Source organism: Lonchura striata, chromosome 1A (genome assembly GCF_050655825.1).
Source record: "Lonchura striata isolate lonStrDom1 chromosome 1A, ASM5065582v1, whole genome shotgun sequence".
NCBI classification, from domain to species: Eukaryota; Metazoa; Chordata; class Aves; order Passeriformes; family Estrildidae; genus Lonchura; species Lonchura striata.
Window position 1 is genome coordinate 30254861 of NC_140741.1, and position 21869 is coordinate 30276729.

General features: G+C 38.8%; 1 protein-coding gene and 1 long non-coding RNA gene across 12 annotated transcripts in view; one reads left to right on the forward strand and one right to left on the reverse strand.

Moving 5' to 3' along the window:
- TAFA5 (TAFA chemokine like family member 5) overlaps positions 1–21869 on the forward strand; it is a 475974-nt gene that overhangs the window by 92708 nt on the left and 361397 nt on the right. For 7 of the 11 annotated variants that reach the window (XR_014952368.1, XR_014952367.1, XR_014952369.1 and 4 more), the window contains exon 2: positions 8434–8520. The exons of 1 other annotated variant lie outside the window; for it this stretch is intronic. Coding sequence is in view for 4 of the 10 variants with exons in the window: in XM_085570408.1 (XP_085426534.1) it covers positions 8434–8520 (87 nt within the window). In the remaining 6 variants the exon portion in view is untranslated. Of the gene's footprint in view, positions 1–8433; positions 8521–18339; positions 18781–21869 lie in introns of those variants that run through there. 3 more of the 11 variants (XR_014952372.1, XM_085570411.1, XM_085570410.1) reach the window with 1 other exon arrangement.
- LOC146763425 (uncharacterized) lies at positions 12802–18161 on the reverse strand. Its single transcript, XR_014952373.1, has 2 exons — positions 13704–18161; positions 12802–13273 (listed from the first exon to the last, which is right to left on the reverse strand). It is a non-coding gene; the product is annotated as an uncharacterized LOC146763425 (long non-coding RNA).

The window sequence follows — 21869 nt, forward strand, 5'->3', positions numbered from 1 at the left end:
TCTAAATGACTACTTTTACATATGCATAATTCAGAACTCAATTTAAATAGTTTAATTTATGTCTCTTAAACATGTATCTGTAGAGTCTGAATAGGATGGCAACACTCTTCTTTCATGAGACAATTAACTGATGGAGTTGATTGGAGGGCTTTAAGATGTTCAGCTGCTGTGGTGGCTTGTGGTGCTGAAGGGACAGCTCATGGCAGCGCGAGGCGGCAGCGCTGCAGCAGGAGGGTAGGGCAGGGGGCATAGAAAGCATGAGGATCTGATCATTATATTGAAATTATCAGAGAAGAGTTGTTGAAATTTATTTTATAATAAATATCATGGATTATATACAATTATTTGAAGCGTTCTTCTTTATGGAACACGCTACATTCTAGGATCATGGAAACATTTAGGAGGGTTGTGATAAAGTCCTTAATCAAAATGAATCTGCTTTATTGCTTAAGAGAAAGCAAACCAAGGTATTTGGGCTTTTTTATTTATGTCTCTTCTTTTTCCCTTTATTTTGTTAAAAAAATATGTAGCACGATGTGATATTATCTCTCAGGTTCCCTGCAAATACTTTTTTTTTTTGTAATGTCTGGAATGTGATTTTACTCTGCTATGTTACTCACTATTCGGAAAAGTTCAAACTATTAATGTTTAATTAAGCAAAATAAAATCAGCAGAATTTTAAAGATGCAATTAACACTTTGCTCTTATTTTCCTTAACCTCTTTACTCAGCCATTAGGAATTTAATCTCTGATATTTTGGGCAAAGTTTGAAAATCCTGTTGATATTTTCATTTTTATATGCTGTATGCATGTTCTACATGGATTTTAAAATGTTCCCTTAAACTTTATCAATAAATATTGTAATCTGCCTTAGCTCTAACTTTTGTCAGTGTTTTACAAATTTCTGTTTCTTAGACTGACAGGTAGATGCTATTTTTGTCCTCATCAAATAATGTAAATTCTATATAAAGTTTTGGAGCAAGAAATCATTATGCATGTAGCTTATTGCCAGTACTCATATGAAGCAGACTGCAGTAAAATTTCTGTGGATGTGGAAGCCCATAGAAGACATCTTTGCCATGGTGGCCTGTAGATCCATGTGGTAGTTAGTATTGCATGCTACTGCTCAGCTGAACAATAGCTTCTGTCACCCCCTTCTCTCAGGAACAGTCTCCTTTGATTTCTTCCATTTTGGCTGGATTTTGCCTAAATTATTATGATGAGTCAAGAGAAAATGGGCATAAATGGAAATATAATTTACTTAAATTATTATTTATAAGGGTGTTTGAACACTAGAAGAGGATATCCACCAGGGTTTGATGATCTCCACCCTCACAGAGAATTCTCACTTAACTGTATTCCCAGCTGACCCTGCTCTGAGCAGGGAGAGTTGACTAGATGATTTCCAGAAGTTTCCTCTAAATTCAACTATTCTGTGACTCAAAGACTGTAAAATAAGAGGAAATTATCTCTGTTATCAAGTGAAATGAAGGTACATGAAGCAGACTCATTTGAGAATCTAGGTGATTGCTCACAGTGATTCCTCAAACATTTCTCACTCATAAGGCCTTGTGTTTTTTGTGTGAAAGTCAGAAAGGCCTTGTGTTTTCCTGCAGTCAAGCACAGACACATAATAAACCAAGCAAAATCAAAAGTAACAAATCATTACCCCACAGCTATATTTCTGGCTGTATTTTAGTATTGTCATATTATATCAGAGATTATTAATGCAAAGAATAAAATTTCCTTTCACAAGAGGAAATGTGCTTCACTTGCCATTCTCTAAGATCTTCCCCCCTATATATTCTTGACAGTCTGTTAGCTCCTGGTAAAAATAATGCAAGTGATCATGTCCAAATGCTGATCATGTCCAAATTTCAAGTGAAATTTTATGTTTGTTTCTTTTTTCAGTGAGTCATCATGACTTCTTTCACTGATTATCTCGATGGTGGTTGTCAATTTTAAGTGAAGCCATCCATTTTAGCTGATACAATTCTGAGACTCTTCTCATTGATATGATCATCCTGCGAGGAATAATGAGTGCTATTGTCTAAACCATCACCACTATCTGGGACTCCTGCAGCTTGCCTAGCTCCATATGTTCATATTTGACTGCTTAAGTTTCAGTTTCCAGTATGGGATTCCTGTGGCTTTCTTCATTAGTGTTTGGCCAGGCACTCCACACACTTCACAGCAGAGGGCCCTTGCTAACATCTTGTAAGTGGGCTCTCTGGTACCCGCTGTAACTTCAGTAGTCTTTCTTTCCAGATTGTCTGAAAAGCATCCTGCAGGCTCCTGCACATTCTAGGCAAAGGCTGATTTTCTCCTCAAGTAAGGATTTTTCTTCATGTGTGCACTTCGGACTTGCCTGACATGTGAGCTTTTAGTCAGTCATTTATACTGTCCCTTTGACACTGCACATAAATACAGCTATTCTAATAACCTCTGCGCCAGTGAATATGGATTTTTTGTATAGGGGACCGTACTCCTTAGTGGGAGATATGCAGGCTGCTATTTCAAAAAGTAAAAATACATTTATTGATATTGTTACAGCTTTTGTATAATTTTCAGATAAAGGAATGGTTTGTCCCAGTCAGCTTTATATATGTGGGAACAAAGTAGGGCAAAGAACCTGTTCTAACCAGATAACATGGCCTGATTTCAGTACTAAGAAACAGTCCCAAAAGGGATTATATCTCCAAGAGGGTGCTCTAAGTGTAAAGTCTTCCTTTAGTCCTTTGTTAGAAACATTTCCTATACTCCTGTTTGACTGCATTTCACCTGGTACTAGGAACTAATAAATCCTATTATCCTTTCATTTGAGTGCACTTCCATTTATCTCTACCCAATCCCTGTGTCAACAGTCTCAAAAGAAATTAAAGGAGATAAATTTATGGTACAGGACATTTTTTTGTCTTTCACGTGACATTGTTTTTTAGGAAACAGAATTATGCCTGCGCAACAGGTTAAATCAGAGGAAGTTTTTTGCATGTGCAAACATGAACATGTAGCTGTGATGGTAGTGAACAGGCAAAAAAATCTGGCCCTGTGCTTGGGAGAACCAGAGAAAATGAAAAACTATTCCTGCAACTGAACTGAGCACCTAAGCCCTTTAATATCAAGAGTCTCTTTTTCTTTAACCGGATAATTTTGCTAATGTACAGGCTATCTTCCTATTACTTTGGTAATAAAAATGATAATAAAAATAGCGCAGAAGTACCAACTCATTGCAATTTTCTGGTCCTGTAGTGAGTGTATGAGTAGCTTAAAGAATATTTTATCTAAATTTGGACCTTGATGTAGTCTATAGGGAACACATATCTGATCGCTAGGAATAGGATGTTCTGTAACATGCTAAGGTTGCTAAAGGCAAACATCTCTGGAATTTCCAGTCCAAACAGGGACATGTGACTTTAAGTGCACACAGAAAGGACAGAGGGAGGGCTGAAAGACACAATTGATGGGGGAAAGAGGAAGAAATAAAATAAGAGAAAGTAATAAAGATGGGAAGAGAGGTGATAAGAGATTCTGCAACAGGAGTTCTTGAAAAATAAGTGATCTGAATGATTGTTTGAACAGTGTTCAAATGTAAGTGTTAGGCTGAAATGGATCTGAGGACCATGTCTAGTCTATCCTATCATGTGAATTAGGATCACATTAATGGGTATTTATTAACTTAAACATGTGTTGAAATGTGAATTCACTATCAATAATAAACAGCTCCATTATTTATTTAATTGTCCTGACAGATGAGCTGTTTTCAGTTAGCATCTATTGTAAATCCCCTTTCCTATCTGTTAGCTCTAATTAAAACCAGGTCTAATTTATCTGCATTTTTCTTAAAAGATGAAGCCATTAACTGAGAAAAGTGCGGTTGCTGGAAATTCAAGAGACACTACTTATCTTGTCTTTTGTTTCTGTCAATAAGCTCCAAGATTATACTTCACTTTGTTACAATAATATTGTATTTTTAGATCATTATTCACTTTGTGATCCACCATACCATCATACCATTTTCCATTATTTATGCAGTTGTCCACTATTTTCTCTTTTTTAATTATTTAGCACTTGAAAAAAAATGTAATGCCTGTGCTTCCCTTTTGCCAAAATAAAAGACAAGTTGCTGTGTTCCTGATTTAGAATAATCCTGTTATCATTTGTTCAGATCTCTGAACTCATTAAATGACTGCAAAAATTTATCTATCTTCTATCTGTCTATCTATGTCTAAATATCATATATTTACATGATAAAAGTATCAAATATATGTCATATTCTCTGATATTCAGGTATAAATACATTTACTGCAGTTGTCCCTACAGATCTGACCTCATTACATCTAGAAATACTGTGTGTGTCATTTTATTGCAGAAATAGTTTATCCACAAGGAACTCTTTGGGGAATACAGCTACCCTTTCTTTTTTTTTTTGTGGTTTTTTTTTTTTTTTTTCCTTTCCCTTTATTCTCAAAACAAGACTTCTCTGTATAATGTACATTATCTGAAGGAAAATATTTAGGTATCAAAGTCATGTTCTGGATATGATGCCTTCTGTTCTGAATGTGATGATCAGGGAATTCTCTTTCATTGCTCTCATATATCAGTACCAGTTATGGTCCATATAACTGTCATTGTTTGAGTAACCTGCAAATTTGTTGCTGTAATGAAGCTTCCAGATAAACAAAGTTATTTTTCTTTATTATGTCAGTGGTTGGATCTACAGCTGAACAGAAAGGCTTATTGTGTAAAGATCTGAGGTTATATGTAACAAATTTTGAAATGCTGTATATGGGTAGGAGAATACAGTCATGGTTACAGCAGTGGGCAGGAAATCACAGTTTTGAGTCTTGGCTGTGCCACAGACTTTCTGTGTGACTTTGGACAAGCAAGTCTTTGTGCATTAGCTAATAATACTATCTCTATCTCCCAGGGGTGTTGTGAGAATACATTCATTAATGTTTGTAAGGCACTTGGATGCTATAGCAATGGGGCCATATAAGCACTTAGAGAAACAATCCATTTTTGCAACAATGTGCACCTCCCTGACTAAGGGCTTTTTTGTTGGAAGTTTTTCATAGATGCTTGTTATGAATAAATCCACTTTATAATGATACAGTGAGGTTAAACTGCCTTTTGGAGTGCAGTTTCACTTTAGTATTCAGACCAGGTGTAAACAGTCATAAGTTGGAAAGCTGTTCCCAAAGAAAGAGAATACCATTTTTAGTCAGACATTTGAATAGAAAAGATACCTCTCCTGATTCATCTAGCTCAAAACATGGAGGGTTATTTACATCTGTATCTGTCTTGCAAACAGTTTATTCTATTTTAAGCACTTCTCATTACATTGTCTAAACTACCTCCTCAGGCAAGTAATTTCATTGCCTAATTGCCTTTAAAGTTAAACAGTATGCTCAAATGTCTACTCTACTTTTTCCTTGTGGATATAGGCTGTTCTTTCAGTCCGTCCTTTCTTTCTGAAATAACCTTCACATGTGTGAATTCAGACACACCATGCAGTTACACCATGTTACAAGGTGCTCATGGGAGGTAAATTGGTAAGCCACAATAGCTTCATCTTAATTTTCCTGGTTGAATGCTAGGCAGTGTTAAAATCTGAATGTGGCACTCAGGACATAAGCACCAAGGAGTAAAAAAAGAGTATTCAATATTCCTGAGTCTTTTGGAAAGAACTTCGTGAAAGATTTCCAAACTAGGGGAAAAGTTGCTGCAATGACTGCATTAAAAATATTTGTTTTGCTATGGCTTGTTTTGTTTTTATTTATACACAGTAGTAGCAGCAGACACACTGTACAAGTAAGAGATTTGGAAGAATGTGAGCTGTCAGTTAAGGACAGGGCTCTGCAACTTTTGAGGCTCAGAGAAACAGATATCTGCTGTGCTTCCATGTAAAGCTTTCTAATTTAGTGGTTGAGTTCAACAAAAATGCTGATGAAATCATCATTAGAAGATAGAGACTCTATAAATGCCCCAATGGTGGGAACATCCTATGTCCTTTCCTACTGTATTAAATGTAGAGAATTGACATGGTCTTAAAAAGTATTGAACTGTAGGAATTCAGTTAATTACAGTTAAATACAAGATGTAAACATACAGAAGAACAGGTCTCATTCGTGCCAAGGTTGATGAGGTTGCTTGTTTGTCATGAAGCCCATCCCTCCACTATTGTTGTTTGAATATGTAGTGAATAGAATTGCTTTTAATAACAATCCCATATGAGTGACAGTGTAAATGCTTCTCAAGAGGAATATTATATTCTGCTATGGTTAAGACTTTCCTCACAATGCAAGAGAAAAGAGCTTTGTAATTTTTTTTGCTTATCTCTATGAGAATTGGAGATTGAATAGGGTTGATATCCTCTATTATACACATACATAACATATACTATTGTGGACAGAAGAAGCAAAAGTGAAAGAGACTATTACAACTATTGGAGTGTTGTAAAAACTTACCACAAAAGGAGCCACAAGCATCAACTCCCAATCTTCACTTGAATTCACAACCATCAGGCTGTTCCCAGTGTCATATATTCTTATTTTCTGGATTTACTGAAAGACTCAGTACCATCTTGTCTTTCAGTTTTTCAGTAAATACAGGACCTGATTCTTAATCAGAATTTAAGATTCTGTAATTCAAGTTGATGCATGATTGAAGAAAAAATTATCAATGAAGTCAAGAGAGGAAGATTAATTTCACAATTGTTAGTGAGCCAGTATTTTGTCTCAGTTGTTGCACATTATAACATCTTTTCAATTTTTAGTTTATTTACGTGGTTATTGAACATTATTTGAGTAAAATCTGCTGTTACCAGAAATTTCCTGTAAAAATACTTTGTCATAGTGCAGCAACACTAAAATATCTACCAAAATATTCAGGAAGACTGTAACTCAAAGGACTATTTTTCTCTTCTCAAAAAAATAGGAAATATTTTATATTTTGTGTCAAATTAATCCTCTTTAAGACACAGTATGAATTACACAAAAATAATTTGGATGCTAAAGATTACTGGAATTTGGAAAAAAAATTAAAATGAAAGAATATCTGTTTTCAAAACTCAGTTCTGATAGTCAACCAATTAAAAAATATCATCACCACTAACAGTGGAAAATTCAAATTTCTGTTAAAGAATTTTTGTTCTATGTTGTGTCTGTCAGAAAGAAGATTACACATATTTGGTTGTATACCTGGAAAAAGAAAATAAAACAGTAAAAAGTAATGAAACTGTTACAGTTGTATTCCTCTTTTTTTAAGGACTGGCTTCTTGAGAATGCTTTTCTGTATGAGAAGCAGCAGGGCACATAATCTGGAAAGAGTAAGGCCTTTTCCTTATGGCAAAGTAAATTGCAGCTATTTCTCACAGTAGGAGGTCATTGGTCATATAGGGATTCTATCCATTTTGAGAGGACATTATTGATAAAGATCTTCCTACCTTTGGAATGTCTTTAGGATTGATGCCAGTTGCATGTTTACTTCAACAAAATAACTTCTGATTACTTGTGGATCGCCTTGCTGATCCCTCAGGTGATACTTAATATACAATTAGATGTTATCTTGCCCATACTAGTTGATATTTCAATTTACTACATAAAGTACACACCTGCTTCTTATATCCCTCTTTTAATTGTTCTGAAGTGATTTTGAAAACAAAGTATTTTGAAACCTTATGGTCCCTCATGGAAAAAAAAAAAAAGATTTGTTACATGTAGGCAAAGAGAAAACAATTTAAAAAGTGGTTGTCATTCAAAATAAAACCAAGATGTTCTTTTTAACCATAAGAATTATTCTACTGAATATACTGCTTTTTTACTAGTCTCTCAATTCTAGATGTAATTGTCATGTGTTTTGGGAATTCTATCTGGTCAGACTGTATAGAATTTCATTTGTTTTCTGTTGGAAAAAAAATCTGATCAAGTTTCTTCATAAAGTTAAAAAAAAAATCTACAAAGCAAGCTGCACTTGGATCCAGTATTTAGCCTGTATGTTTTTATTTAAAATAGTTTTACTATGAAGGCTATGACTAGGTAGGTGCTATGTACTATACTATAACCACTTCATAGGAAAGATGTGAATACTTAAACTCTTTCAAATAAAAAAGAAGAAAGGGTAGGGAGAGACCCAACTCTACCAAGTTTCAATTGTGTCAGAGGTGACTGGATGTTTTTGTTTACATCTGAAATGCTGCAAAGTAACTCTTCTAAACAACAGTAAAAGGCCAATTTTGTAAGTACTATTCTCGGCATCTTGAAGTAGCTGTCTCATAGGGTAGGATGACTGTAAGGGGAAACACCACTCTTCAATGCTAGACCTTCAGGTGTGCACATTGTTAGTCCCACTAATGTTATAGCTTGTTCTGTGTTAGTTTCCTTTTTCATTTTCAGGCATTATTTCAATTGAATCATTTATGGTTCTTCCATTCAGATTATAACAGCTATTTTGGAGCGGATAACCCTCAATGGCTGTATATGAGACATTGCCCGGGGTGCCTCCAAGATGCTTTTGAGCTGGGTAAGGAAATCACTGAGTGTTGACACATTCTCAGAGCACTATGGCATGGATTGAGAGCACAGTTCATAAACTGTGTTACTGACATAATATTTAATGGTTAACTGACAGAATAGACTAAACTAGTTTCCTCTGAAATGTTAAACAAAGCCAAATAATTTTTTTTCCTAAAAGAATCAGGTAACAAGTATTTTTAAAAAATTAAATACAATATCTAATCTATATGTGGTAATTCATGCATAAAAACTTCAATTCATCATTGCACTTCTGATAGGTCTACTTCTAATATAGTAGCCATTCAATGTATAATATTATGCTAATCTAATATCTGTTACCCCTATATTAGGACTGGTGTGGTAAATCAGACTCAGATTTTTACTGTGACTTTAAGGTCAAAGCTGTTTCTGCAGGCATGTCTTAACCAATCTGCTAGTTTAAGATTTATACTCAATTCAAGCTGTAATGTAATATCATCCTTACTATCTACATATTACCTTGCACACCCCTGTTCAGTCAGGAACAATTAGTTATCATGACTCATCTCCCCTTTCATTTACGTACACAGACAACTGAAAACTTAAGGGTTTGTGAACTCTGACCTGTGGAGTATATAAACTGTTGGTGTGGGGCTTTCACTGAGTGTACACTAAGAAATCAGAGAAAGCTTTTTACCTCTTGTTTAAAAACCTGAAGATGAGTATGATAATGATTGAGACATTCCAGCACAGGTGTGTTGCTAAAACGTTCTAGGACTTGATACTCCATTCCTTCTGTATTCAAGGTTAAGTAGTGTCCAAGGAGAGAGTATATTCTGCTGTAGAGAAGGATGCTTTATTTCTTACGATGTTTGTATAATGCTCTTTGTAATGCTTTTTCCAGTTGAAATACAGCTGAATCAGCTACAATATTGTCATGATTTTTACAGAAGTTAGTTCAGGTTGTGCACTGTCGCTGCCTCATGACCAAGGGGCCATGTTTTAGTACTGTTTTTTTGTTTAATGCCAAAAACCTTAGACGCTCAATTTCATGTTGTAATTAAAGCTTTCTATTTAAAAATAATATAAGCATGCAGAAAAATGGTTCATATTAGGACAGCATAATTTAAAATAAAACCAAAGAGGTTGTTTGCCACTTAAAATATGTTTTTCAAAAAACGTTTTGTGAAAAAGGTGCTATGCAGTGGCAACTTCCTTAAATATAGTAAGTAATAGGATTCCTGATATATCTGGTAAATAGAAGAAATAAACTTCCTATAAAAACAAACAGACAAGCAAATAATTAATAGGTTGTGCATGCAAGAGAAAGTTATATTAATCTGCAGTTCCTACCATTATCCCATCCAGGTGTAAACAGAGAGGCCTCCACTGTGTTGATTCCACAGAGTCCAGTAATAAACCTGAGATTAGCTTTTAATAATCCACTTCTTACAACTAAAAAAAAAAAATAGAAGTCTTATACCATTTAGTATTAAGTGGCCATATTTAATAATAGCTAGAGATTCACTGATACTTTTTCTTTACTCTCAAGAACCAGTGAACTATATTATACATGAATGGCTTCTAAAATGATTGGTTTATATTTCAGAATAACAAACAAGTTTCTGTACTCAGATTAAAGGTTTAAATTTAACAACCATTTCACCTTTATTTATTCCTGAATACAGACCCAGAATAAACTTTTATAAAATTCTCTGTCTCTTTTAATGTCATAGTTTGATAATCCCTTGACAACATGAGAATTGTTAGGTTTAAGGAAAGAGCGCCATAGTGGTAAACCCATTTTAATTTATATGTAAAATGTAGCAATTGTTAATTCTGTGCATGTAACAATTTTAACTGTTTATTTAAGGTTTTGAATAATTTTAAACCATCTGCACTTAACATTTGTCTGAAAAATATTTGTTTCCCCTTCACTAGCTTAATGGCAATCAAAAGATTACTTCTCTCAGGAGTATCACCCAATGTGCTCAAATATTAGAGGCAGTTGTTGTCCCTTCCCCATATGTTCAGAACCTGTTCTAACTTACTGTGGAGGTGCCTGGTGGTGTTCTGGATATGCATCACTTTTGCTGCAGCTCCCTTTTATACACACTACAATTAGAATTGCTAATGGAAAGAATTCAAGTGGCTAACTTCAATTTTTTTAACACCCAGATTTTGAAAAATGTGTAAAGTCAAAATCTAAAGAAATGTAAAGGAGGTTCTCTGGTTAAACTTAAAACTACAGATCAAAGATTTAATTGCTTAAGTTGCCAGGTTCCTCTGGGATATCTATACAAGTATGAGCTTGTATAGCAGAATTCATTTCCATAGAATTGGTGTTTTGCTTTGTTTTTTTAAATTTTCTCCCTCCACTAAGATGGAAGAAAATAACAGACATTACAAATCCGTTAGCTTATTCACTTTTCCATGCAACACTGGTATTGGCCATTCTATAAAGGCTTGCTGTGACACGGCTCATAGAGTTTGTGTGTATTCAGAGTGGCTTTCTCTGTGGGTCTCTCTAAATTAAAAACTTACTCCCTGAATGTTGCAGCCTTTTAATTGTGTATTTTTAAGCTAGACCCTCAAGAATTGATGCTGGAAACCTGGATCATAACTACATTCCCTTAATTTCATGTGGTTACTCATCCTAGTTAACATACAAATCCCTTTTCTAAAAAAGAGCGAACAATTGTATTTTGAGAAGTGTTTAAAAGTCCAAATTATCTTAAAATATGTAAAAATATAAGGATAAGCCCTCTGAATTTGTGATTTTTGTGAATAGCCCTACAATCATCGGAATGTTTGAGCCTATGCCTTGCACATCAGTCTTAAGTGTGAGTTTCAAGAGTTGTATGCTTTCTCTGAATTATCACAGAATCACAGAATGGTTTGGGTTGGGAGGGACTTCCAAAGGTCATCTAGTCCAAGCCTTTGCCATGGCTAGGGACATCTTTCACTAGATCAGGTTGTTCAAAGCCCCATCCAACCTCACCTTGAACACTTCATTTCAAAACAATAGTATCACAACTGAAGGGATATAGAAAGGCCCTTATGACATTGTACAATCTCTTTTTGAGATTAGTAGTTCTTTTTCTTGCTGTAATCTGCTAACTATTCAGTTAATAAAAGCATATTTTGAAGACAGGAATGGATGAAGGCCATAGATAAACCAGGAAAAATGGGGAGTAGAAAAAGAATGGGCAAACAGTAATAGAAGTTCTCCATTAAGTCGTATGGGGTTCTTTCCATAAAATTCCAAGTTTCTTCTGCTCAAATATAAAACTAGCCACAGGCAGCCATAGCATATATAATTATGTATCATAGAAATCAAATCACATCATTTAGATGTCTCTTTGTTCAGATATCAGACTATTTCCTCCTGAACAGGTTGTGTAACAACTTGGTACATCTTGTATTAAAAAAAATAAAGCAATCCGTGCGTTGGAAGGCGAGAATGAGTTTCAGCACTGCACATTCTTCACAGAAGATATGCTGCCTGTCTCCCTCCTCATTGGCAGTTCATTCATTGCAGCTCACGTATTTTTTCATATGCATACTGGCATTAGAGTTCCCTAGGATCTGTAATGATGGCAAATATCAGTGTAGGAGCTGGATTTCAAGGCTCTACATTTTTCAATCCCAGATGCAAAGAGGTTTTTTATGTAGAAAATTCCCCAGGTTATAATGCTGTCGTTGTTCTCAGTAGGAAACCTTAATTGCAGAGCTAGTTGGATAAGAGTTGGATTAGCTGGCAGAGTGTTGTCTGGAAAATCTTTCAGCTGTGCAATGTTATCACTTCCCCTACGTCCCTCCGCCCCCACCCCTGAGGATTCCTAGCCTACTGCATTTGGTGAGATACATATGTTTTCCCCAGCTACAGGAGCTGTGAAGGGTTCCTCTGGGATATCTAAGTATAAATACCCAAGTGTGTCTTCAGTTGCTAGGTTATTTTTAGTCAATGGGTGGTTACCAAGTCATCTATAATTGTGCTGTTAAATGTGTCAGAGCAGCTACTGCAAATTGAGGTGCTCCCTGTAACAGGTGGAGCATATAAAGCAAAATGAGAGAGGACAAAAGCAACATTTCAGAGCTGAACTGCTTAAATATTTGAACTATATAACGGTTGATTTCTTGGTAGGCAGATGTGAGGAAGATGATTCAGGAATGCAACATGGATGAAGGAATAGGGTAGCAGTGTTTGACTGTATGTGGTGGTAATTAAACCACAATAGTAATTAAACCTCAAGGCACTCCCCTTTCTCCAGCCCCCATCTGGTGAGAGAGGGACAAAAGCAGAGACTGTGAGTTGAGACAACAATTTAGTGAAAGCAAACAGCAGTGGAATAAGAAATGCACAGCACCAGCAGCAATATTAGTAACAAAAGTATATGGAATAGATGGTTCTTTACATGCAAAAGGTGCTCACTAACACCTCAGTTTAGCTCCACGTGACTGCTGATGCAAAGACAAGATGGGGACGCTCCTGCAGCTTGGCAGCAGCTCAGTTATTCTTGAGACAAAGACAAGGTGGTGGACACCCCGAAGCCAGCATTCCCCATCCCTGAGCCTGAGACAACGAAAAACAATGATGGACAAATTCCCAAATTCCTCTGTGTGGTGCTGCCTGCTTTCTGCCCTGCTGGGGTTGACTGTGGCCTGCAATGCTTGGCTCAGCTCCTGTCTGCCCAGCTTGGCTGGGCTAGGGCTCAGCTCAGGTTCTGCTGCTCCATTCCACAACTGCTTCTCGCACCGGCATCGTGGCACACACTCGGCTGGGATCGGGAAGAAACACAAGAAAATGGTGAACTTCTGGAGTATATTCCCTTTTTTCCTTCTCCTGGAACCAACCCCCTGGCAGCGATGATGTGAGCGCTATAGAATAGCAATGTGGCCCGGCCCCAGGGCTCTAGGCTCCCCCTCTGTGAGCAAACCGAGGACACTACACTGCACATAGTGCCTGTGCTGGCACATTGTGTGATTTCAGGTGTGTGTTGTGGGAGAATTTACCAGTGCTTCAAGGGATCAGATCACAAGACCTCTAAGTTCTTAGGCAGCTCCTTTTTCGGTAGTGGCCAAAAACTGTTACCAAATGGTGACTGCTGTGTGGGAGAATGTTCAGTGAGTTCCCAGTGGAAAGCTGTCTACCTGGCATCAACTGCTGGCACAAATCTTTATAAATACAAAAGAAAATGAAAATTATACCTGAAGAGAAAGTCAGTAAGATGGTAGGAAGAAGAAACGAACAGCAAAATAATGCAACTGAAACACAAAATGAAACAAAATTACTTAAAAAAAAAACCCTCAACTGTCAAAAGTTCTAAGTAAACATGCACTGTTAGCAAGGAGATTACACAGTGTTAATTCTAAATTACCTAGGGTGTGCTATCCCTTTTATGAATCTGCCACTAGGAGACAGGACAGGAAGCAGCATATAGCCTGTCAAAAATATTAAAGATATATTAAAGTATCACCTACTTTGGTAAGTCAAGGGAAAAACAAAAGAAAATTTTAGGTGTTCATGAAAAGAGAGAATGAAATGTATTTGAAGTTCCTATGGTAGCCACATCATGCCACAAAACAGAGATCAATAGCATCTCTTTAGATGTTAATTTCTACTCCAGTGACAGTTACCCAGCATCAGGTGAAGACCAGGAATAAAATTTTGAGGACTGCTGTAGTTGTGCCTAGCTCAAAAGCAAAGAAATGCAAGCCAGCCATTGGTATGCAGAGAAAAGAGGAAAAAAAAAAAAGCTTAAATATTGCTAAAATTAACTGGTGGAAATACATTTATCTCTACTCATTCCAATATATTCAATATATCTTATATTTTGGTGAGATTCAAAATGGAAAAGGATTTATAATGCTACTTCAGGTATATGTGAAAGATGAACTGGGTGAATTTCAACAAAATAAAATGTTAAACTTAGCATCAGGAGAAACACTCCAGCTGAGAGAAGCACTGGGCTGGAATAATCACCTCAAGTGGCTGGTGACAGACTATTGCCTGAGTAACTCAAAAGTAACAAAAATGAAATCCAGTGGGCACTGGAAAAAGTTTGGTCTAAATAACCTAATAATACCTATTGTCTTCTCTATTTTCTTTTTCTAAAGCCAGAAGTAGTTTCCAAATTCATTACTTAAAATAGGCTAACGTCACATCTTGTGCTCCTGCATTTATATCTACATTGGCCATGCAAAATTTGGGGGTTTATGGCATGAACAGGAATAAAATAGTTATGCAAGAGGCATTTGACACAGCTGGAAATAGTAGGACCTTTTTTCTAGGTATGTGGAATACAATCTGATCATGATTGTTTTCCAGGAATTTTAGCACATCTTTATTTATAAAATATCTCAGTAGTGAAGAATAAATCTTACAGAGTCTGGCAGAATCTTTTCACAAAATTAAATGCAGAGTATAGATAATTTTTTCAAGTCTCTATACTTGAGCAAAGGCTGCTGGTTTTGCTACCGAGTTCCAGTTTTAGTAATTCTGTAGAACTCAACTGAATTTTTGGTAAAAAGAACAAATGAGCTGTATTTCCAAAAGGGAACACACATTTGAAAATTATGCACTTCATTTTTCTGCTGCTTTCTTGTAAGATTTCAGAAGATCTTCTATCTCTTACACATTTGCTCTTGCTCCCTGATCATCAGGAAAATGTATTCCTCACTCCTCTTCCTAACTGCAAAAGCCTTCTATATCAGAAATGTCTGCCAACACCATCACCATCCTTTACCAGCTTTCAGGTGCTGAGCATTGCTACTTCAACCTTAAAACGCAATGGGGAAAACCCCTGTGGAGTGGTTCCCTAGAAGGAGCTACTGCTAGGATCACAGATTTTTGCCTCTGTTGCTGAAGATGAATGGGGTCAGGACAAAACCTGGAAATGCAGAGATAGGTCTGCAAATCTGTTACAGCCTAAGCAGCCTAGAAATTGTTTGACAGGTGTGATTCCATTAGTTGGGGATGCAAATCTTAATTGGCTGAAAGATAAGGGGGAATTTTTATCAGTGCAATTTACTCAGAAAAGTCTACACGGGTAACTTGAGTTATCTTTAATATTTTATAAATCTTTATGCAGGTAACAAGTAAAGAAATTGAAGGTGGATATTTTTGAATAGGACTCACTCTGTTTGAAAAGTCCAAAGCTATTTAGAAAACACAAAACTGAGAGTGAACCATATGTAGTATAGCAAGTGGCGTTGCCAGGTATCACTGTCCTCTCAAATGGGAAGTCTTCTGGAATTCTTTGTTGCTATGAGACTAAATATGTTTGTACAGTGTGAGCGCTGAACCAGATTTTGCTCCCACTTCCACTGTGCAAGTAGAGTGACTCCGCTGCAGCCAGGGAGCAAAATGCCATGTTCTGATGTTTTGTTTATGAAGGGTCTGACCTAAAGGCCACAGCAACCCAGGCATATTTGTCTAATTAAGAAGCTCAGAGAAGTAAGACTAGTTTAGAATGAGAGAAAGCACCATCTTGCACCTCAGAAGGGGCAAGGAACAAGCTGTTGGGGCTTCTGACCCATTGACAGTGGATCTTCATGTGCTTTTAGTCAAAAAGGAAAGCAATGAGTAAAATTTTTCAGGTTTTTCTCAAAATGTTTTCAGAGGAAAAGATACTTACTGTGGACTGTGTAATCTCCGAAGTTTGACACTTTTAAAATCCTGTGGATTTTAAAGTTACCTGTGGATTTTAAAGCTGCTGTGTCGGTGGGGGGCAGGGGGGTAGAGAGATTTGTTTGCTTAAGTATAAAAAGTGTGAATTTTCTTTAGCTACTTGACACTTTTTTCTTTCACCCAGAAGACAAATAAACAAAACCCAACTTGAACTGTGTCCAAGCATGGCAAATTTCTCACTGAAGTGTACATTTCAGAATGAAAGATTTACAGTGGAGTTTCTCTAGTGTAGCTCTGACATTGCTTTAACATTGCATTGCTGTAATCTTCAAATATACTAACTGCAATACATGGGTTTATAGGGATTTGTATGAAGTTTAAAATTCAAAAGATGGTTGTTTTTAATGTTTCTCTGTGCTATCTGTGAAAAATGAAAAGGCATAGGAATGAGTTTAAGACACATCATCAATAGCATGGGAGATGTTTGCCCAATAAAAATACTGACCTTTTATTAATCTGTCCTTTCAAGCATCTGAGAACCCTGTCATGGTTTCTTAAAATAAAGCAAATATTTAAACATGAAATATTAAAAAAAAAAAAACAAACAAAGCACCAAAACAAACAATAAACCAAAAAACCAAAACTCCAATCCACATGATAAATGCAGACGTAACCAAAGTGCTATGAAAACAAAGCTTTCAGCTTGCAAGTATTCCCTTACTTGGCTTAGATCTCCAAAACTATGGATGCCTATCCCGGAGAAAGCGGGGTAGCTCACTGGCCGTCGGTGCTTTGCCGTCGTTGTCACTGTTGCGCAGCGAACCTACCGCCAGCCCGAGCAGCCCGGCGGCTTCCAGCGTGTCGCGGGGCCGCGCCGCGGGAGGCGGCTCCGCTGTGCCGGCCGCAGCCCCGTCCGCCCCGCCGAGGCCGCTCTGGCCCCAGCCCTGTGCCCGCAGCTGCCCCGCCGCCCGTCCGCCGCCGCAGCGCCTCTCCCGCGTTCCGCGGCCGCCGCTCGCTCCGCGCTCCGCCCCGCGGGGCAGCGCCGGCCGCGCTGCGGGACACGCGCGCACCGCGCAGGTTGCGCGGCGCAGCGGCGGCGTTTGAAGCCGAGAGGCGCGGAGCCGCACCGCCCGCGCGGGCAGAGGGCTCCGGGAGGGGGTCCGGCTCGGGCAGCCCCCCTGTACGGCCGGCAGCACTTCGGTGTGCGGCTGCTAACCCTGCCCTGCCCCGCGCCGCCGACCGCCTGTGCGCACCGAGCTCGGTGCCTGACCGGGCAGCCTCGGCTGTCGGGCGGCCCGCGGGTGAGGAGCGCCGTGTTCGCCTCTGGCCGCGGCTACGCCGCGTCCCGCAACGGCGGGGCCGAGCGCGCAGTCCCCGCATCGCAGCACCGCCCCGGCCTTCCCGCCCCCCCGCACGGCTGCTCTACGGCAGCCGGTGGCCACGGCAGGCTCCTTCCCCTGGAGTGGGAGAGCGGCAGCAAAGGCAGCAAAATCACAGCCTTGGTGTGCCGGGTTTTTTTCTTTTTTTTTTTTTTTTTTTTTTTTTTTTTTTTTCTCCTTTTTTTCTCACGCTGATTTATTAGGTTTTTTCCTTTGCGCTCCTGTTTTCCGCGGGGATTGCTGCAGCAGAGGCATCAACCTGTAGACTGAGAGAGCCCGCCGTAGCCCGGCGCGGCTGCTCGGAGGGCGCGTTGCGGTGCCACCGCCGGGGCGCGGCCCCGGGACAGGGTCGACCTCGCGGGCGGACGGCGGGCGAGGGAGCGGGGCCGGCCACGGCACCCGGGGGACCTCTCGGGGCCGGGAGACGAGGAGCCCCGGCGGCGGAGGTGCCAGCCCAAAGGCAGAACAGCGATCTGTGCGAGAGCCCCCGAGCGGCCCCGCGCTTGCCAGGGACGGCGGGCTGAACCGACTTCCCTCCCGCCCCTCGCACCCGCACTGGAGAGCATCTCCGAGCCGGGGGAGGAGGAAGGGGGTGCAACAAATTGCCGCCAGCCGGGAGAAGTTGCAGTAAAGAGAGATCCCTCCCTCCCGCTCCCTCCCCTCCCCGCTCGCTCTCTCCTCCCCGAGCCGTGGCAGCGAGCAGCGGAGCAGCGGCCCGACGAGCGAGCGGCACCCGCAGCCCGGCGATGCTGCAGCGGCTCCCGCGGAGCCTCGGCGGGGAGGGCCCGGCCCCTGCGCGCCCCGCGCCGGCCGGCGGCGGCGCGCCCTGAGCGGCGGCGGCGGCCCCGCGCCCCCGCGGCGCAGCGGGCGCTGTTGCGCAACCCTGCCCGGCGCTGCCGGTCCCTGCCCCCGCCGCCGGCTCGCCGCGGCTCCCGCGGAGACGGAGCGCTGATTCATGGGGCCCCGCGCCGGCTGCCTCGGCGAGGAGAGCGCGGCGCTGCCGCTGCTCCCGCGCGGGGTGTGAAGCCCCGGCCCCTCCTCCGCAGCCCCGGGCTCGCCCGCCCTGCTCGGGAGTGTTGTCCCTGCCGGGAGCCGCCGCGCCTGGCGCACAGAGGGAAGCGTTGATGCATCGCTGTGGAAATTCATTGTGTGACTTTCTGGGTATTTACTGAGTTTCAGACCGAGATGCAGCTCTTGAAAGCTTTATGGGCACTAGCAGGAGCAGCGATCTGCTGTTTTCTTATATTTGTCATCCACTCACAGTTTCTTAAAGAAGGTAATTGTATGTGCATGTCTACATATTCTGTTCTTTAGTACTAAGATCTTTACGAGGTGCCTTAATTATTTTTACTGTTTCCAGTATGTTCTATTTACAGCAGTGCTTCCACGCTATTTTCCTTTCCGTTAAAGCCTTCTCAGTTTTGTTGCTTTAGATAATAGGTAGGCTTAGATTTACATTTTTGGTAAATATATATATATTATATGTATATATAAATATATATATATATATATATGTGAAATCTATATGATGTTTATATTCGATGTTTTAGCTGACGTCTCATTTCTTTATGGGGCATGTATAGTGTATAGAAAATATTTGTTCCTATCAGATGACCACAAAAGAGTAGTCATCATGGGAATATTAATAAACCAAAAAAACCCTTAACAAGTAAACGTCTTATTTTTATACCAAATCAATAGGCATCCTTTCCCTCTTCCTTATTCAGTACATTTTCAATAGATGGCACTAAAGTTCTATGGAAAGGGCAGGGCAGAGCAAATCCTGGGCATTCAGCGTCTTCCTTCTCCTCACTGCCCCGAAAGGGGAAGAGGCCTTTGCATGGCTTCAAGTCTTCTGTTTTTACCACCTTGTGGTCAGAAAACTGTGATTACAATTTACAGGAGAAAATAATTTGAATTGTGAGGCAGGCTTTCCTCTTTTTTTCTTTTTTTTTTTCCCTATTTAAATTGGGTGGAAAAAAATGTTTGCTTAAGTGAGTAGAGGGATTTTCTTGGGAAGTAAACCTTGTATTGCTCCTTTTCTGTTTTGTTTTCTTCCCTCAGGAAATTAGTATTTTCTTTTTTTTCTCCTACTGCTAAAATAATTAGTCTATTTGTTACTTGTATAACAAACTCTAGTCTGAGATTCAAGTGTGAATCCTGAAAAATGTGTATATATTTCATGGTGTGTGGAAAAGTCCAGTCCTGTTTTTTAAGCAGTGCTAACAAAGATAACACAACAATATGGGGGTTTTGGTGAACTTATTTTTTCTTTTTTTACCATTGTAATGTAGTTGAGGATATAGCTGGAGGAAAAAGAAGCCAAACTCAGCTTGGAATGCTGGCTGTGTAAAGCAGGGAAAAAACTTTTTTGTGGCTGGGACAAAGTTTCACTCAAGGCTGGGCAAAGTGACTACCTTGCAACCTCTGAAGCGTCAGTACTGATTTTAATTCAGTGTCAGTCTAAGCAAAGCATGAGACTCTGTGTTTTCACTGATTTTTTTTTTTTTTTTCTGAAATGAATAAACTCTGATTTGCCTGATTTGGTTAATTTAGGAACATTATTCAGATACCTCCAGAGCTAAAGACTTCTTCTTTAAGAAACCTACCCATGCTGTAATTGCATTGTGTGCAATGCCTCCCACATAGTGACTTATTTAACATTCTTTTAAAATGCTCAGACAACTGTATTTATATATATCTGTCTAATGACATGGCCTGTTTTGAGAAGATTTTGTCGAATTTCAGGCTATTTTTTCACTCTATTTGCCATTATACTGCTTTATTTCTTCTTTGGTCTTTTAGGGCTTGAGGTCTGTGTTACTGTAAAAAGTCCGTAAAAGAAGAAGCATTTTGTTTCCATTAAAATATTTCATCCTGCTTGTAGAAATAGAAAGCTAGCAAATTAAATAAAAACAGAACCCATGGAAGTACATGAAGGACTTTTAACACATTTTACATTTTTCTAGCAATTATAACCATTTTTATCGTTGATTGCAGACAGCAAACTGAAGCTTATTGGAAAACTTAATTAGATCAGTTTGTTTATATTTGTTCCTGAACCATTTCTGCTTTCTTTAGCAATGAGAACTATATATTGACTGTAAATTGCATGTAATGGAACAGCTGTTAGACTTTTCTTGACAGGTGTTAATCTCCAGGATAGCATTTTGGCCCTTTCCATACAGTTACTTCAGCAGTGTATGTATTTCCTCTTCCCTGTAGTTTCTATAAAGACACTGAATAGTTTGGCGGAGTTGAATGAAAGTCTGCATGGTATGACTGAGTTTTTTTTTTTTTTTTTTTTTTTTTTTTATGAAGAACTTTTAAAATATCCCATAAAAGTGAATGGTTTAAGCATAAGATATCTAAATGAAGGCTTATAAAAGAATGAGAAATAGATAACACCGGGTTTAAGCTATGTATTGTAAGCATTTTGCAAAATAAGATTTTAATTTACTTTTTTTTCATTTTTGAACCTGGTGTTTTATGTTACTTTCAGTAAGACAACAAAAAGCGTGAGGAAAGAACTAGCAAATAATTTAGCCATATGCCTACCACATTAGTTCATTAAGTAAATATGTATAAGAAGAATAAGTTCAATAAGTAAATATGTAGAAGAAGAATACATGTGAGATTATCTCACTACCTTAATAAGATTTGAAATAGTTTTCTGATGTCAGAGTTATCACTTTACGTTATAATTTTATAAAAAGTTAGGAATTCTATGTCTCATTGCACATGATGTTAGACTGTTGATTTCCTGACAAAAATATTAGTTTCCCATTGGAGCCTAATGAGCTACACAGGCTTGCTGTTTGTAACTCAGCTCTGTGGTCAAATTCCTAAGTTAAATGCTTGGACATTTTAATTTGGTTATAGCTTGTGCAGAAGGATAATTTTCTGTTGTCCCAAGGAACATTCAAATAAGCCACCAGTTTGAGTAGCTTGATCAGATTAGCTGGTAACACCTATCTCCTGAGACAAGTTGATGGTACAAGTCCATACACCAAGTATTTCTGTTGTATGCAGGACAATTGATTTAAGAATGACATGTAAAATTCATTAAAGCTCAAACCTGATTTATTAACGCATATTCTTTCTATTTTTGCATATTTCAAAATATTTACTATTTATTTTTCCAGAGATAGATTTTTAACAGAAAACTGACATAATCTTAACTTTATACAAAATTATATAATTACTATATGTATTTTTCTGTGTTCATTTTCCTTTTATTCACTTGGAATTACTGATGTTATGTGGTAGGTTATGCTCTTATGACCTATTAACACAATGTATTTTTTATAATTTTCGTTGTACTGCATGGCTACAGTGTGTAGAACTTCCATGACATCCAGCTGA